The following is an 18,394-nucleotide window of genomic DNA, read 5'->3' as shown; positions in this document are numbered from 1 at the left end:
ATTATTTGATCCTTCAAGTAGACCCTTCTAGCCCTTCCAATCTAAACATCGCACCCAAACTGCCGCTTCGGTATTTGGACACATAGTGTGAGATGTGTTTTAATTACATTTGTTTTGCTTTAATCACTGGGGTTAACGGATAAGAAAGGGCTAATTAAGGGTTCATTAAGAGTTCAATCTCAAATTGGCGCCCAATACCCGTTCTGATCTCATAAGATTGCTTCACCCACCCACTAACTAAATTCATCACTTAAGAACGATTTTTGTCTGGGGTTTACAGATAAGAAGGGTCTAAAGGGCGCAAGGGTCTTCAAATAGCCTTTGGAAAAATAATTTGATTGAGCTGACGCCCATTCATTTACATGACGGGGGGGGGGGGGTCTATAGATAGTTACAAAAAACACAAATTACAACCATTTAAGAAACCATAGTGCCTGGGGTTAATGAATAAGAAAGGGCTAATTAAGGGTTCATGAAGGGTTCAATCTCAATTTGGCGCTCAACACCCGTTCTGATCTCATGAGATTGCTTTACCCACCCACTAACTAAATTCATCACTTAAGAACGATTTTTGTCTGGGGTTTACGGATAATAAGGGTCTTAAGGGCGCAAGGGTCTTCCAATAGCATCTGGAATACAAATTACAACCACATTCCGAATGCCTGGTTCCATTGCGTTTTCTTCATCGACAACCGTTTAATGAACATAGAATATGCTCTGGAGGCGTAGATATTGTTGCGAATTTGCGCCCGCCGGCGTGCGATCGGCCACGTGACTCGAATCGCGGCACGTCGCCCACCGGACGGACAATTCTGTCGTGACCCTCTCGGACTAACGCCGGGAGCTAGTCACGGGTGGGCCTTTCGGCCTCACCACAATCGTGCCAATCGGCCACCCGCGTGGGATAGGGTTGTTCGCCAAACTCGACCTACCTAAGTACCCACGCGGATGGTAAACCGGGCGATCGCACCTCGCCACAGGTCGACTCTGGACACGGGCCGCTTAAGCGGTCCGTTCCATACTATCAGGATAACCGTGCGGTGTTATCATCGGCCTCGACGGTTCCGATTAATTATCGGGCGTATTAAGCCCACGACAAACCCGTTACGTGAAGCAAGATGGAGATTCAAACGAAGGAAAGGACGCAGCGAAACGGGGAACAATTCAACATAATGCACTTTATTTACACGACACACGAAGAGCACACATATCAATTTAAAACAAAAACAACAATGCAGAGCTAACCGAATACGCGAACACACGGCAACACTTATACAGTTTTATTTTACAAGACACGGCGCCACAAGATCCATACAAAAAAACAAAAGAAAAGGCCACCCTCAAAGACAAGGGGGAAGACGGGGCCCGTGGGCCTTTATGGCGTGGGACTTGGCAGACCGAAAGAGTCCCACGAGACCGTTGCAGGTTACCTGCACCCTCGCGGTGCGATGGTGGGCGAGCTCTCTCCGGCGCTCCTTGTACGAACGCGCAGGTCCGCGCGACACAGCTGGCAGAGCGGCACCTCCAGTCCGCGCCCTCCGCGACGTCCGGACTCCCCACCGACTGCAAGCTCCAACGAGCGGTTCGCTCTACGGACCGCTTCTCCATGACCCAGACGGGCAGAAGACCATGAACCGCCGACTGATACTGACACTCTCACCGACCGCCCTGACCTGACCTCCTCTGACCTGACTTCCTCTGGTGTCACTCTCTCTGGTGTCACTTCCGTGCGCCCTTTTATTTCCCCGGCACCCCACCTCTCCCTTCGCGGCACGCGGGGGGGGGGGGGAACATTCCACCAGAGAAATCGGGGCGGGAGCCGAGTTTCAACCGTCATTCTTGTTTACCAGAGAAATCGGGGCGGGAGTTGAGCTTCAACCGTCATCCTTGTTTACCAGAGAAATCGGGGCGGGAGTTGAGCTTCAACTGTCATCCTTGTTTACCAGAGAAATCAGGGTGGGAGTTGAGCTTCAACCGTCATTCTTGTTTACCAGAGAAATCGGGGCAGGAGTTGAGCTTCAACCGTCATCCTTGTTTACCAGAGAAATCGGGGCAGGAGTTGTTGTTGTTCCCCTTTTGTGTTCGTGGAGATGTTGATGGTTGCTGGCGAAGTGGTGAGGATGGCGTGGTTGTTGTTGTTGTGAAGCGGCGTTGTGGTTGGTGGTTGTTGTGTGATGGTGGTTGAGACGTGGTTGGTTCAAAATAAAGATAGAACAGAAAAACGCCTATCTCAAAGCGTCACAGCCCGAATGAATCACATTTATTCCCTCTAAACAACAGGTTTGGGGCTAACTACACATGCACTTAAGAGATACCTCACCTACGGGACCTGAATGGTGGTTTGCGAATTTCCACAGCCGTAACAATATAAATTAGGAAATAGATGAGAAAATATAAATTTGTGGGACAGGGTTAAAATTTTTCACTTTTTCGAGATCCACTGCTACCAGTACAGGTAGCATTTTCTGGGCCGACCTTGACAATGAGATGATTCGTAAACTGAGAAATCCTCTACTCATCCGGTATATGCTTAAAGTTTATATGAACTTCGCCGGTGTATCACCGTACAAATAAACGAATTAGATAAGACCAGAATAATCTCCACTTGTCTTTCGACACGTCTCCGATGACCAGCGCCAACAGCTGTAGCTAGGCCCATGTTTGGCATGGCACTCACTGAGCTGACTGATTTGTTTTTCGCCATGAACCGGCAGAACTACGCGAGATGGATGGCCAAATACCGTTTGGATCTCATGAATATAGAAATTACGCATTCAGGATTGACCAACATACTGAACGCTGGAGTGTTCTCGGTTAGAAGGACCAATAATGAGTTTGCACGCCTTCCAGTTGACCTCACATTAGAGCAGACAGTCAATGCAGATGCAGCATCGAGGATGACTGGATTCACATCGGCGACAAACAACTACACTGCGCGCATTCGTTGGAGTGTCACGAAAGGCAGTCATGCAGCAATTGCAAGTGAGGCCTTAGCTATGGCCAGACTGGTACATCATAGCGACACTCAAATGGAACTCAGTCCATCGATAATCAAACGCGACAACGAGGATCTCAAGCGAATCACCTCAAGCATTGTCTCGTCGGTAAATCCATTCGCCATTGATACCGATGCGCCGCTAATCAATATGTGTCAAAAATCAATAAAAAGGGAAGAGTGTCCCCGTTGCCATCAAGAATTCTCTGCTCAGTGTACCGCAGGAAGGTCGCAGGATGCATGAGAAATTTGTTTGCGACTGCCTTGATGATCCGACACGCTTTGAGCGACCTATTACCCGCAACAAACTTTTGACATTCGCGAAACAGTGTGTAACCAATCGACGTGCCCCACAGAACTCAAAGGATGCAGAACTGAAATGTACAAGCCAGTTACTTGGAAGACTAGCCTTCATCGCGGCTAAGGCCAAAGTGGACCTCGAATTCCTCTTCACATTTCCACTCGCACCTGTGCCGCTGTCTATGTGTAAGCACGATGGTTCAATGGTGCATACAGCAAAGAGCGCCCTTTTCGACAAGCTGGAGAAAACAGTACCTGATCACGGCCATCCGACTGATGTGAAGGTACATCTGATAGATGGAAATTTTCTCCTTCACTGCCTACCACCAAACCTACCCCCAACTTACGGTGGTCTGTCACGGGGTATCCTCGTTGCGGCCTTATCCCACCATTCAAAACGTATAGACATAGCGTTTGACACTTACGAGGAACCTTCTATTAAGGACTGCGAACGGGAAAGACGAGGAGCTGAAGAGCAACGTTACGTTATCAGTGGTCCGAACCAGATAAGACCGAAGAACATTGAGAAAGCTCTGAAATCGAGTTCCTTCAAGAGAGGTCTACCGGAATTAATGATTGATGACTGGGCTGGGGAGCAGTACCGACACATTCTGGAAGGAAGAATCGTTTTCCTCGGTGTCAACAGTAAATGTGCCAAGTATTCTGCTGTGAATGGTGGAGTGCAGAAAAAATTAATTCAAGATCTGTTCTGTAATCACCCAGAGGCAGACACGAGATTGTGCATCCATTTGACAGTGGCTGACCTTGATTGTCAAGATGGCGACATTGTAGTACGTGCCTCGGACACCGACATACTGGTGATTCTCCTTCACCATGTTCATCGATTTACATGTACAATTTGGATGGAAGTTGGGACGTCCGGTAAGGATAATCGACGTTACGTGAACATTACTAATGTAGCAGGGCAAATCGGTCCGGATGTGTGCGCAGCTCTGCCTGGCCTGCATGCATTCACGGGATGTGACTACACATCAGCATTCGCAAGGAAAGGGAAGAAACGGCCGTATGATATAATGTGTGCCCACGACAAGTTCATTCGGGGTTTTTCATCCCTCAGCTACAAAGAGCCGGACGATGAAATGTTTGCCGTCCTCGAGGAGTTCGTCTGCCTCATGTACGGTGTGAAAAAGACCACGACGCTGAACAACTACCGATTCGATGTTGTCAATCGCACGTATAACCGCAAATCGAATTCCATGCGACCGTTCGACAAACTGAAGAGCATCGAAGGCAGCAGCATCCCGCCTTGCTCAGCTGAGTTGCGGCCACATAGTGTAAGGACTGGTTTTGTGACTACAATGTGGGGCAGTTCCCACCTGGCTACCATCCCGAAATCTCCAACTGCGGGATGGGAAATCGTTGATGGTCACAATCGAGTCATCTGGTTTGATGGACATCAACTGCCCCAGGTGCTTGTTCCAGAAATACCAGTTGAAATGGACGATGACGGTGATCCATCCAGAATGGATGATCTGATGATCGATTCATCATCTGAAAGTGAAGCAAGAAGTGAGGATGATGATGATGACGATGATGATGAATGATCATGATAGTGATAATTCTGAAGGGTGAATGAGCCAAAATACTGAAGTGTCAAGCCTGTTTAGGTGGGCCGAGATCCTCAAAGTTATTTTTACTTTGTAATGGTCAGTAATTTTTATTCGTCATAGTCTCTGATATGTAGCACGTTTAGTTTTTGATAACCTATCATATTATTCGTATAGCTGGCTCTGATTCAGAGAACAGTTCAGAAGTGGATTCGAGACACGCATCTAGAGGTTGTGTACCAGACATAAAAATGCATCTGTTCGTGTACCAGACGTAGACCCATCTTCGATCACATTCGACAGATTTCTTATATCATTCTGTGTTTACGGCATTGTCATGTCATCTCCCTCTGACTGTTCGCACAGGGACGATATTTTGTAGAAACCGAATAAAACTCATAATGACAGTGACAGTGCATCGTATAGTCACCCTCTTCACTTTCAATTTCCTTATGCTATGTTCATTTTTCGACCCCCAATGTGTTGAATTGTCCCCCAGTTATCACAACATGGCCCGTCAGTGTATATCAAATCGATTTCACTGAGAATGTTTTGTGTTCATCTTGCCTTTATATCACTTGTGTTTGATGATCATCATGCTACATATAGTACAATACACATTAGAATCAACATAGACTACACCCGCGTCATCGCTTTTTTTTCATAATCTCAATGTGCCCTCTGCCTCTCGTGTTTCCTTCTCCGGCTATGTGAAGACCCTTGTGCCCTTTAGACCCTTTTTATCCGTAAACCCCAGACAAAAATCGTTCTTAAGTGATGAATTTAGTTAGTGGGTGGGTGAAGCAATCTTATGAGATCAGAACGGGTGTTGGGCACCAAATTGAGATTGAACCCTTAATGAACCCTTAATTAGCCCTTTCTTATTCATTAACCCCAGGCACTATGGTTTCTTAAATGGTTGTAATTTGTGTTTTTTGTAACTATCTTTTGACCCCCCCCCCCCCATCATGTAAATGAATGGGCGTCAGCTCAATCAAATTATTTTTCCAAGGGCTATGTGAAGACCCTTGCGCCCTTAAGACCCTTCTTATCCGTAAACCCCAGACAAAAATCGTTATTAAGTGATGAATTTAGTTGGTGGATGGGTGAAGCAATCTTATGAGATCAGAACGGGTGTTGGGCGCCAATTTGAGATTGACCTCTTAATGAACCCTTAATTAGCCCTTTCTTATCTGTTAACTCCAGGGATTAAAACTTAACAAATGTAATTAAAACACATCTCACACTATGTGTCCAAATACCGAAGGGGCAGTTTGGGCGTGACGTTTAGATTGGAAGGGCGAGAAGGGTCTATTTGAAGGATCAAATAATCCTTAACCCCAAGAAAGCCGCATTTAAGAAATCACTTTTTAGAAATCGGATGGTCTTCACTGGCCAATGAGATCAACAAACCTTTTGGGCGCAAATTTGAGAATGAAGCTCAGCCAGCTCTCTAACTCATCGTGCAAGGGATTGAGAGACCGTTAGCCTCATCTCTTCTCTTCCTTTTTCTTTTCATTAATTCCTCTTCATCGGGTGTGTGTGTGTGTGTGTGTGTGTGTGTGTGTGTGTGTGTGTGTGTGTGTGTGTGTGTGTGTGTGTGTGTGTGTGTGTGTGTGTGTGTGTGTGTGTGTGTGTGTCCTGGCACCTGTCCTTGTAAGTTAAGATTGCAGAAGATTATTATTATTATTTTGGGTTAAGTCTGCTCTATGTCTGCTTTTGGAAGTTGCTTGTATTGTTGTCGCACCTCACGCTTCTTTCTATCCCTGCATTACACACACCAATAAAACTATTCACTGTGCTACATAACCTCCTCGCCTGCTTGTAAATAAATTATTATTAGAAATGTTCCCAGCTCGTTTTTGTCTTTTCTTTCATTGATCCAGCATGGTCCGTATCCTAACTTAGCCGGGACTTTATTCCCAACAAAATGTTCCTTTTAGCCGGTACGTTCTTGGCATGGCAGTGTCACTCGGCTGCATCTGATCCGGTAAAATGATCCGGTTCGGACAAGGCGTACTGAGGGCATGTTCCCCGATAATTAAATCATGTGATTAATTAGGTAACCCGGTTAACCCAAAGACAGGAGGCACCTAGGTCACGTGGTTGAGTTATTGGCGTTTATGGTCGGTTGGCGACCCGCCGCGTCATTGAATTATCCGTGTGTGATGGCCTACAATTCCGGGGAGTCTGGTGGGAGCCGAGATAGCTCCCCCCCCCAGTGGTCCTCTCACCCAACCCCCGGCCCGCAACAATATTGTTACGGCTGTGGAAATTCGCAATACACCATAAAGGGTCCTCAGGTGAGATATATTGATAAGTTCATGTGTAGTTAGCCCACACTGTTGTTTAGAGGGAATATGTGTGATTCATCCGGGCTGCGACGCTTTGAGTTAGCCATTTTTCTTTCTCTATCGTTATTTTGGACTATTAAGCCGCCAACAACTCAAACACCACCACCTTTGCCTCTTTACCTCCACAACTCCATCCCGCAAACATCGCTTCACCGCCATTCCCAAACGACGCCCGCCAACCACCAAACCACCACAGCAAACCCCCCACCACCTTCGCCTTTCTCCTTCAACAACCATCGACCACACCACCAGTCAACACCAAACGTCGTGCTGTCCAGGGCCCGTTCGGTAATTGATGCCGAACGCGTCACTCCGCGGGGATGAATGCGTTCCTCTCAGGAAGAAATTCGGATCAGGAAGGCTTCACGCCCCATTTTCTCCGTCCAATGGGGGAGCGTCGGGCGGTATGGCCCCGCCTCCAAGCACGATGAATGTGGATTCTTTACGTGAAAGAGGCTCACGCCCCTTTTTTTCCGTCCAATGGGCGAGTGTCGGGCGGTATGGCCCCGCTTCGAAGCGCGATGAATGTGAATTCCTCTCGGGAAGGAATTCGGATCAAAATAGGCTCACACCCCTTTTTGGCACACCAATGGCTGAACAGAGGGTGGCATGGCCCTGCCTCCAATCGTATGCAGATCCTAAAATCTGCATACAGGCTCCTCCTCCGGTCTATAAAGACGCGAGCACAAGGCGACTCGTGCGGGTCGAGTGAAGACGGAGGTCGTCGTCGAGGTTGGAGAGTTGTAGTGTGGTGTCGTCTCGTCGCTGGTCGCTGGTCGCTGGTCGCTGGGCTCGTCTCGTCGCTGGGCTCGTCTCGTCGTTGGAATCGACCCACCTTCGCTCTCACAAGTGACCAAGCTAGCCAGCCATTCCCCTCGCTCGATCCTGAGCATCAACAATTCCCCTCCAACCGCGCTGAGATAGTGCCGGTGGCCCCGTTTATTCCCCACCCGAACCGTGGTGCCGTCCCAACCGTGCTGGTGCGGAGTACGCCGGAGAGGGCTCACCGACCACGCCAGGGGCACGGAGTCGGGGCGCAGCTGCGCGGACATTGCAGCTTGCCCGCCATCGCGTCACGAGGACGTGGGTAAGACCTTGTCGGTCTCGTGGACCTTGCCACTCCTCCAGGTTCCGCGCACATTTGGTCCACGGACCCCGTCTACCTCCCTGCCTATGGGGAGGTCTTTCCTGTTCATTTTGAATGCATGATGTGGCGCCGAGTCCTGACAAGTATAATTGTTTAAGTGTTGTAAATAATTATAGTCGGTAGTAGTGCTTTTGCTTTGGTTGCATTTTCCTTTTTGCTTTTCCCGCATTGATTGCATGGCTGTACATACGTGCATGTGTGTGAAATAAAAGTGCTTGCTTGTCAAACTGTTTCCCGTTTCGTTGCGTCCTTTCCTCTGTTTGAAAGTTCCATCTTGCATCATGTAAGGGATTGATAGTGGATTGAAACACCCGATAAGTAATCTGAACCGTCGAGGTCGATGATAACTCCGCTCGGTTATCCCTGCAGCATGGAACGAGCCGCTTCAGCGGTTCGTGTCCGAAGTCGACCTGCGGCGTGGTACGATCGCCCGGTCGACCACTCGCGCAGGTACTGAGGAAGGTCAAATTTGGCGAGCAACCCTATCCTGCGTGGGTGGGCAATTGGCATGATCGTGGTGAGGTTAAACCCCCACCCGTGACTGGCTCCTGGTGGTAGTTCCAGGAGGGTCACAACTGAATTGTCCGTTCCGGTGGGCAACGCGTCGCAATTCGAGTTACGTGGCCGATCGCACGCCGGGCGGGCGAAATTCGTAACACTGGTGTCAGCGAGCGGGAAACAAACTCTCCTGTCTCCAGGCTAAATTCACAGGGATCGGAACAGGGGTGTGCGAAGAACCCCCCCCCGTCCCCCCAAAATTCGAGCGCATTAAATTAAATCCCTTAGGAGAAATAAGATGGAGTTTCAAGGCGAGCGGGTGCCGGGGGTAGAAATGTATATGTGTAGTAATGTGGAATCCATGGCCCGGGATGGTACTTCTTGTAATTTTAATCCGTGGGGGAGCCCACCCTCATATTCTGAGCACGAACTTTGCTGGCAAACGGAGTCGCATGATGGCGGCGCGGCCGCACTTCAGCGCGGCACGAGGCGTGAGCAGGCGGCTATTTTTAGCGCAACGAATGGCACGACACGAGGCGAGTGCTTTCAGCCACCGCTTCAAACCACGTGGGCGAGAATCAGGAAGATGAGGCAACTAATGGGGATGTTAACGCAAATAAATGAGGGTTATCAACGGATGAAAGAACAATTAGGGCAAACCCTAATAAAGGAGACACAAATAAAAATGGAGAAGAGGGAAGCAACAGAGACAAAGAAGGAAGTAGAAGTATTGCCAGAGACACGGGAGATAGACAGAGTCGAGACCTGAATTAAATAGACATGAAGAGGCAACAGAAATAAAATGTATAGAGACTCGGGAGATAGAAAAAGTAGAGGAGAGACTGCATGATAAAGACGGGGTTAAAAACGAGCACACACACACGGAGTTAGTGGAGGAAAATGGGGGCGAGCTGGCAGAACGTGTGGGGCCCGGTGCAAGCATCTGGATAGCCTCCTTCGGGAACGGAGGGAGACGCTATGCTCCCTTGAAGCTGATCACGACCAGGCGGGTCCGGTCGTGTCGAGCGAGGTTGAAGGGGCGAGTGCTGTTGACGGGTGCACTTGCAGCTTGGGGGGTATGGAGACCCCGGGACCCCTAGTGGTGGCGAGAATCCCCAGTGTGGTTGTGCAGGTGTGCGTGTTTGCGAGTGCGCGGAGATGCGTGCTTTCCGGCACGCATTGTGCGAGTGAGACCCCCTGTGTGAGTGAAAGTCGATGTGTGACAGAAACCATGTGTGTGAGAGGGCGGTATGCAAGGGAGATGGCGGCTGGCATGCGGGAACATGCATCCGCGTCTCCCGGTGTGAGTGTAATGGTAAGATGTGAGTGTCGTGACATGCAGGTGTGCGTGGGTTGAAGGACGTAGACGACGACGGCGACAAAAGGACAAGGGCCGAGTAGCGGCCGTAGCTGGATTGGGGACTGCGCCGGGTTTGCACGGCGGCGAGCGCGAGGTCCGTGTTGTGCAATGCACGAGGCCGCCAAGTGCGCGGCTGTGGGAGTGAAACCCGGTCCGGAAATGCCAGCGGTGGATGTTGCCGATCCCGTGGACGGCTAAAGGTTAGGCTGGATGAACGGATTCGGATCGGACGGGTTCTCCACGGGGGCGGGTGTGTGAAGCTCCAACGGGCAGAGCACATGCGTTCGCGTGGGGAACCCCTCGAGACGCGAGGCTTGTTTTTTTTGATGCGCCGGGTGACGTCATGGCTCCGTGTATGGTTGGAATCCGGCAGGAGGGTGAATCCCTGCCGGATGGTACCGTCCAAGAGGGACGAGGGACGCGAACAGCTGCCATGACGTCATGCCAAAGGTGCGCGGCTGTGAATTGCCATGCTGGTACGCAGGTTGCGAGTTGCCGCGCTGGTGCTGCGCAATAATAAACAAAAAGAAAAAAAGAAAGAAAAAGCAAGCCTCGCTTCGGGTGAATAGGATTCCCGGGCAAGGGGTGGAAGACCCCCCCTGCCTGGGTACAGATGGAACTAGTTAGGGGGAAGGGTTAGCTGAGCTAGACCGGTCTCATGGGGCAGGCGTAAGTCCTCATGAGTCCCGTGGAATGGATTAGTTCGGGGGATTGTAGTTGAGATTTCGGAGGGAAAATGTTTTTTTTGGATTTGAGGACAGTGACAGACTTGTGGATGTGTAGAGGGGATGTAGCTTAGCTACGTAGTGTTAAAAGAAATGTGCTGTAGTTTAAGGGATGACGTGGGAGCACGAAGTAATTAGGGGATGTAGTGAGCAGGATGGCAGGATTCAGCGATGTGTGAGTTGAGAAAAGTTGTGAGGTGAGTACATAATGAGTGAGTGAGGCCAGCAGGTCTGTGTGCATGGAGCGAATGTGGAATGCATGTTGCGATGAGTGATTGGGGGGAGGAGTGACTCCCACCCAAAGGACCCCGGGGTCAGGATAAAGTGAGTTAGTGGGTAAGTTAAATTGACAAAATGGAGGTCGTTTTGTTGTTGGTGGGAAAGTCGGCTCGAAACCCGTTTAGAGTGGTGCAGGAGCCCTGTTGACGGGCTGGGAGCGTGGCTGCGAAAGGTGAGTATCGCTGAGTGGGTGCACCGGGCTAGTCGGCCGCGGTAGGCCAAGGGCCCATGGGGTGGCCGGGATAGCGTAGTGGGCACTTAAGCTTAAGCGGTTCGTGTCCGAAGTCGATCTGCGGCGAGGTATGATCGCCCGGTCGACCACTCACGCAGGTACTTAGGTAGGTCGAATTTGGCGAGCAACCCTATCCTGCGCAGGTGGGCAATTGACGCGATTGTGGTGAGGTTAAACCCCCACCTGTGACTGGCTCCTGGCGGTAGTTCCAGGAGGGTCACGACTGAATTGTCCGTTCCGGTGGGTGACGCGTCGTGATTCAAGTTACGTGGCCGATCGCACGCCGGGCGGACGAAATTCGTAACAATATATTGCCAGACCCTATGAGACAGGGTTGATGCAGCGTGCTACATTACCGTCCTGAGCGATAATCTGCATCCCATCGATGCAGCATTTTTTCCCGACTGGTAGGGGTGTCTTTCAGAACAAAAATGCTCCAGTCCGCAGGGCATATACGTATTGTCACCGGGTGTTTTGAGGAGTACAAGGGCAAAGTTACCCATCTTCGATGGCTCTCCCAATCGGCAGACGTCAATCCCATGAAGCATTTGTGGGAATGTCTGGAAAGGCACCTATGACAGCGGTTTCCTTCTCCTTCAAACTGATGTGAATTGGAGGACTTCCTTGTGGAAGAATGGTGCCACATTTCTGCAAAACAGTTCCAGACCCTTGTTGACTCCATGCCACGTCCTATCCTTGCTATCCTGTTTTAACGAAGAGGACAGACGACTCAGCCTTGTGGGGAGCTCAATTCTAGTTTCCGCCAAATTGGAGTTATATACCCAGTGAAGTATCACTTTCATGGGTCGTCTCTCACGCGACCTGGTTGTGGATTCCACTTTATCTCTTGAATTCTTCACCATAATTGTGTTCGCCAGAAGTGTTCTTCTTTTACCCACAGACATTGCATGTCTTCCCTGAGGACTTTATCTCTGAGTTCGTGGATCATTTATCACACACTTTTTGCGAGTTATTTCGTTTTCTCTGTACTGTTCGCCATTTGTTTCACATCGTGATTTCTGAGTGAAGAGAGTTTCATTCTGAACATGAACCCGAATTTACACCAGTGAATGTTTATTTACACTATGACACCAAAGGTGGGTGGAGGTTATGTTTTCACCCCAACCCGTTTGTCTGTGAACAGGATATATCAAAATGGTTTGGACGGATTATGACGAAACTTGGTGGACAAGTTGGGTAGGTGAAAAGAACACGCCAATTAGATTTTGTGTCAGGTCTGGATCCAGATCCGGCCTTTCAGTGGGATACAAAACGTAAACTGTGTTGCCTGGCGTAGGTATGCGCTCTGCCGAGAGCACATGCATATTTTTTCATGGTGTGATCCGTATGAAGTCCTGAAAGAGATATGGCTGCTTGCAGTCCCTGCAAATCTGCTTAATTTAATGAAGCTTTAATGAAAAACAACCATTTTGTTTGTGATTCATGTTTGTATTTCCTGTACTCCATCCAACACATTTCTGTTCTGCTGTCCTAGGTTCCATTTGCATTACTCAGCCAAAAGGGGGTGAGCAAGGCTGGACCTCCACTCGTCCGTGTTTCCTTGGCTTCCTTATCGGCAGAGCAACCTGTCCCGGTACGATTCACCGGAGAGCTACCAGATGGCCTCCCTGGCCGTGTGCATGGAGTGGTGCTGAGTTGTGAAGCCTGGCCTGATAAGCCATACGTCGAGGTATGAATATATGTCCTCCTCAGTGTCATACTGGATTGTTTAATGATAAGCATATCATTCGGGGACAGTTGAACCATCTTGTGTATTTCTCAGTCCGAAATTCTGGACTCATTGATATACCATATTACCTGAACTATTGGGATAACACACCAAAAATAAAATGAACACCCTTAACCTGCACGTGCACATTATTTTTCAATGGTGTGATCTGTACGAAGATGTCCTGTGGTGAAGACCTGACTGACCTTTAATGGGAAATTTCCATCATGTTGGACCATGTCAACTGTTGGTAATGATCTGTGGGAGAAATTTACACAAAAGAGAAAACACTTTATAATCTAATAGATCGTTTATTGTATAAGCACATGTGTGGAGAGAAAGACTTGTCTCAAGTGTACAAGCAGATCTCTGACTGAGCTAGGATACATGGTGTTTAAAATGATTGGAAATAGGGAGGGGTCAAAGCTTCAAAGGGTACTGGTTAATCAATGCGAGACTACAAGGAAGCTCTATTCAACAAAAGTTCTTCAAAGCAAAGAGAAAAACAATTCTGAACAAAATATGTGAGTAACAAGATAATGCAGTGGAGGAATACGTGGCTTGCTTCAGGGCACGCGTACACAGAGAAACTTTCATTTACATAGGCAATGATAAGCATTCAGCACAGCAGGCCAGTGGAGCATCTGTTTACACAGATAAGGAAGAGCTATGCAACACAATGAGAAGTCCATAGCCTCAGCAGTCCGATGAGACTCCTGTTTTACAATTGAAATAAGATATAACTTTGCAATACGATGAGAAGGCCGAGTCAATGAGACTCGTGTTTATACAAACTTTGCAATACAATGAGAAAGCAGAGTTAATGGGACTCGTGTTTCCACAAACTAACTTTGCAGCTGTTGCCCAAATTCAAGGTTCAATTAGACAAGTCTCCTTGTCAAAACATTTAAACATTATTTATTAAATCTCCCCGGACTTGCAAGTTTTAATTCTTATCCTTATTATTTTATTTTCTACTGACTTTTGGAAATGGGAGGGGATAATGGGAGCAACTGTGGATAATAACTTTCGGAAATGGAAGGGGATAATGGGAGCAACTGTGGGTAATAATCTTTGGAAATGGAAGGGGATAATTCCACTATAAATTTGCAATTGGTCACTGTCTTTGCCACCAATACAAATTTTTATTATGGGCCCTCGGCATAAAAAAGCTACACATATCGAACAAACAGTTTTAATTGGAGCACCCCACTGCCATGAGAGCATTTAAATTGCATCAGATGTGGCAATAAATGTGAATTGTTGCTTCCAGCTTGCCGAATTTATGACAGAGGGCACCATTTGCATTGTTGCCTTTCCATCCCCACCCCGTTTAGAATCTCGTGCAGGCATGGGTAACTTGCTCATGTGAGTAACTGTGGGTAATGACCTTTGGAAAGGGAAGGCAACAGGTCATGCCAGTGTTGAAAACAAGACGGGCAAGAGAAAATTATTGGCATGTCGAGCCAAAACTTTGGAATAAGTGTTGAAGATAAATCAACCGCATTTCCAGCATACAATCGCTTGGCTAGAATGTTTGCTCTGAGTCTGGGAGGTCGGTGGTTCGAACCCCGTCTGAGTCTTATCAAAGACTTTAAAAATGGTCCGTGCTGTTTCCTTGCTTGACAATCAGCATTTAAAAAGGGTAGAGTTTTGCCAAACAACCATAGGTTGGTACCAATGGGGACAAGGAAGTTCATCCTTAATTACCCCACTCAGTGTGCAAAAAAATGCAACTTCGTCAGAAAGAAAGATGGCGTCACTGTTAACCAGAGTCCCGTAAGTGACATCACTTCCCCCGTGTGTGTGTGTGTGTGTGTGTGTGTGTGTGTGTGTGTGTGTGTGTGTGTGTGTGTGTGTGTGTGTGTGTGTGTGTGTGTGCGCGAGCGTGCGCGCTTGCACGTTTCACAGCTCTCCATGAAATGACCCTTCGATCCAGCAGGAGTATTGCCTGTTTTAATTTGAAATTAACTCCTTTTAATGTGACATTTTATCAATGAAAAAGGTGAATGGTGAAAAGAGTGCTTCAAAACACACTTCTGCAGGTTCTGTTCCACGTGATTGGACGAGACTGGGATGATCACATCACCCTGCGGAGACTGCCCTGTGTACGACTCCACGCTTCATCTGGCCTTCTGCACCATATCACATCCACATGTAGTCTTACCCAAGCTCCAGGTCTCTGCCTTGCACGGTTAAACCTGCCCGGCACGTGGTTTAAACTACAGAGCGACCAACCACATCCTTTCACACTGGCATACGAGTTGAGGTCTGCTGGTATTCCAGGAAACTGTAATTCCGGGACCCAGGGCTTTGGGCATAGAAAAGTTCTAGGTTCTTTAACATTGTCATCATCTCAACCTCAATCCGGCATGATGGAACAGAGAGCAAAACTTGGGCTTGTCTTCAGCGTTCCTGAACAGGTCTTCATGACGGGTGATAAGGTGATGGTAAGCGTGAAGAGACTGCCAGGAGTGATGCTTGGAGGTTTCATTTTGCGGTAAGTTTGAGACATTTGTGGGAAGGAGTTCGATTTATGAATCCAAAGAAGTGATGCCTTGTTTCACCCCCTCCTGTTTCATTCCTTGCTCAATCCAATCATGGTACAAATGCAATTATAATTTATTTATTTACAGTGATCTAAGGCTCAGAGGCCAGAATGGAGTTCAGGCCTAAAAAAAAAAAAATTGTTTCTCGTCACCTGACCAACTCCAATAATTCCTGCCGACCCCAATATATATATATATATATATATATATATGTAAATATATATATATATACATACATATACATATTGTTGCGGATTCGCGCCTGCCGGCGTGCTGACGGCCACGTAACTCGAATCGCGGCACGTCGCCCACCGGACGGACAATCCAGTCGTGACCCTCTCGGACTAACGCCGGGAACCAGTCACGGGTGGACCTTTCAGTCTCACCGCGATCGAGCCAATCAGCCCCCACGTGGGATAGGGTTGCTCGCCAAATTCGACCTACCTAAGTACCCACGCGGAGGGTAGACCGGGCGATCGCACCTCGCCGCAGGTCGACTTCGGACACGGGCCACTTAAGCGACCCGTTCCGTACTATCAGAATAACCGAGCGGTGTTATCGTCGACCTCGACGGTTCGATTAATTATCGGGCGTATTCAGCCCACTACCAACCCTTTACGTGAAGCAAGATGGGGATTCAATAGAGGAAAAGACGAAGCGAAGCGGGAAACAGTTCAACACAAAGCACATTTATTCGCGGCACACGGGAGCCCACATATACAATTCCACCAAATGCACACAGAAAAGACACAATGTAATTTACACAAAAAGCAAATGTAAAAGCGAAAACACAATGCAGAGCTAATACCGACTACCGAGCACACGGCAACACTTATACAATTCTACTTCACAGACGGCGCCGACAACACATACCCAAAACCAAGGAAAAGAATACCCTCAAGGATGAGGCGGGCCTGAGGCCGAGACCGGGTCGCGCCTACCCGTCTGGTGATGAGACGCGGAGCGGCGATGGCGCCTCAACTCCGCGGGCCTCGCGGACAGTGTCTGGTAGGGGGTGGGAAAGGGGCCCCCTTGGTCGCACTATCTCAGCGCGGGGGGAAACAGGAGGGGGTTGCTGATGCTCGGGGTATAGAGGATTTTTATTATCCCGCGACGAGCGTCTCCACCTCGGCCAGGTCGCGCTGTCGGCCTCCCAGGGGTGCAGCTCCCTGCACGACGCGAGCACCCCCTCGTCCGCCCTCGCCGCCTCTCCACAGCTCCGTCCCCTCCGTTCCGACTCCAACGCACACGACGACCAGCTCCTTCCACCGCCCGCGAAGTCTTGACTCTCTGTTTCCGACTCTCCTACTCTCCTACTCTCCGCCTCTGGACTCTACTGGACTGACGAACACGGTCCTTTTATCAGCCCCGTAGCTTCGCCCTCTCATCTTTGACCCCCTCCCTTCGACCTTTCACCTCGCTCCCCATTGGCCCGAGAAAAAGTGGGCGTGAAGGCTTTTTGATCCATAAATTTGCATATATCGATCGCCCTGGGGGCGGGGCCAATTCGCCCCTCGCTCACCGATTGGACGGCAAAAAGTGGGCGTGTGTCGTTTTTGATCCGTTTTTGAAGCACAAAATCCGTGATTTTGTACACGCTGTTCGGCGCGCGCCCTGCACGAGTCCAACACCGGTACCCACAGCGGGGCAAGAACGGTGGCGATGCGACGGTTGCGAGGTGTGACGGGAAGGTCGTGGCGGTTGTGGTGAAGCGGCGTTGTGGTTGGTGGTTGATGTTGTGGTTGTGGTTGTAATCATGGCGGTTGGTCCAAAATAAAGATAGCAAAAGAAAAACGGCTATCCTGAAGAGTCGCAGCACGCATAAATGACATGTATTCCCACTAGACAACGGGTTTGGGCCTAACTACACATGTACTTACCGAGATACCTCACCTAAGGGACCTGAATGGTGGTTTGCGAATTTGGTAACCACAACACTACCCCCTCCCCTTTTTACAGACTCGTCCCGAGTCGTCAAATTTTCGTGTGCCATCATGTGTAGTTTTCCCCTAGTACATTTTACCTACGGATCCCTGAGTGCGACATTCATGGTATTCGTGTCCCCAAAATAAATAACCTGAGGGCTGCGTAACTATCTAAACAAACTCACTCACACGGACGACTTAAATAAAATTGCCGGACGACTTAAATAAAATTGCCGGCGCTAAGACATACATGCCGGGGGCGCACTCATATTTACGGTACATCTTAACCTTAACTTACAAATTTTACACTAAACCATGGCCCAGGATCATTGAGCTCTGCAAAAAGAAAGCAGTTAGCAGGGAGCCAGGCTGCCCGCATGCAGTCTCTGGCTCAAACAATGCAGGTGACAGGGAACGTGGCTGGCTGCTCACACGCAGTCCAAGGCCTTCCCTTTTGAACTGAACGCAGTGAACCACAACGGTGCATGGGCTGCACAAACGCAGTCTCCGTGCCAGCTCAAGTGGCACACGCAATGAGCACAACGAATGGATGCATGAACACAAACACGGTGCACGGGCCGCCACTGCAGGCCCGTGTTGTAGCTGCCAACGGGGCAGTTCTCGCAGCTTGCAAACTGTTGCTTTTACGATCCTGGCGCACATGGCAATGAACAGGGGGGGGGCAAAGCAAAATTGAACGGGGCTGGTGAACATGGGCAGTGGGCATGGCATG

General features: G+C 49.0%; 1 protein-coding gene across 2 annotated transcripts in view; it reads left to right on the top strand.

Annotated features, from left to right (window-relative positions):
* Positions 1-18,394, top strand: part of LOC147027419 (transmembrane protein 132E-like) — an 81,851-nt gene that overhangs the window by 24,185 nt on the left and 39,272 nt on the right. For both annotated transcript variants that reach the window (XM_085876782.1, XM_085876781.1), the window contains exons 3-4: positions 12,954-13,148; positions 15,233-15,687. In XM_085876782.1, the coding sequence (XP_085732908.1) occupies positions 12,954-13,148; positions 15,233-15,687 (650 nt within the window). The remainder of the gene's footprint in view (positions 1-12,953; positions 13,149-15,232; positions 15,688-18,394) is intronic.

Source organism: Eptatretus burgeri, chromosome 4 (assembly GCF_056783735.1).
Source record: "Eptatretus burgeri isolate ZD-2024b chromosome 4, Ebu_testis_v1, whole genome shotgun sequence".
NCBI lineage: Eukaryota > Metazoa > Chordata > Myxini > Myxiniformes > Myxinidae > Eptatretus > Eptatretus burgeri.
Note: the sequence above shows the minus strand (reverse complement) of the source record. Positions and strands in the feature narration are given on the sequence as shown.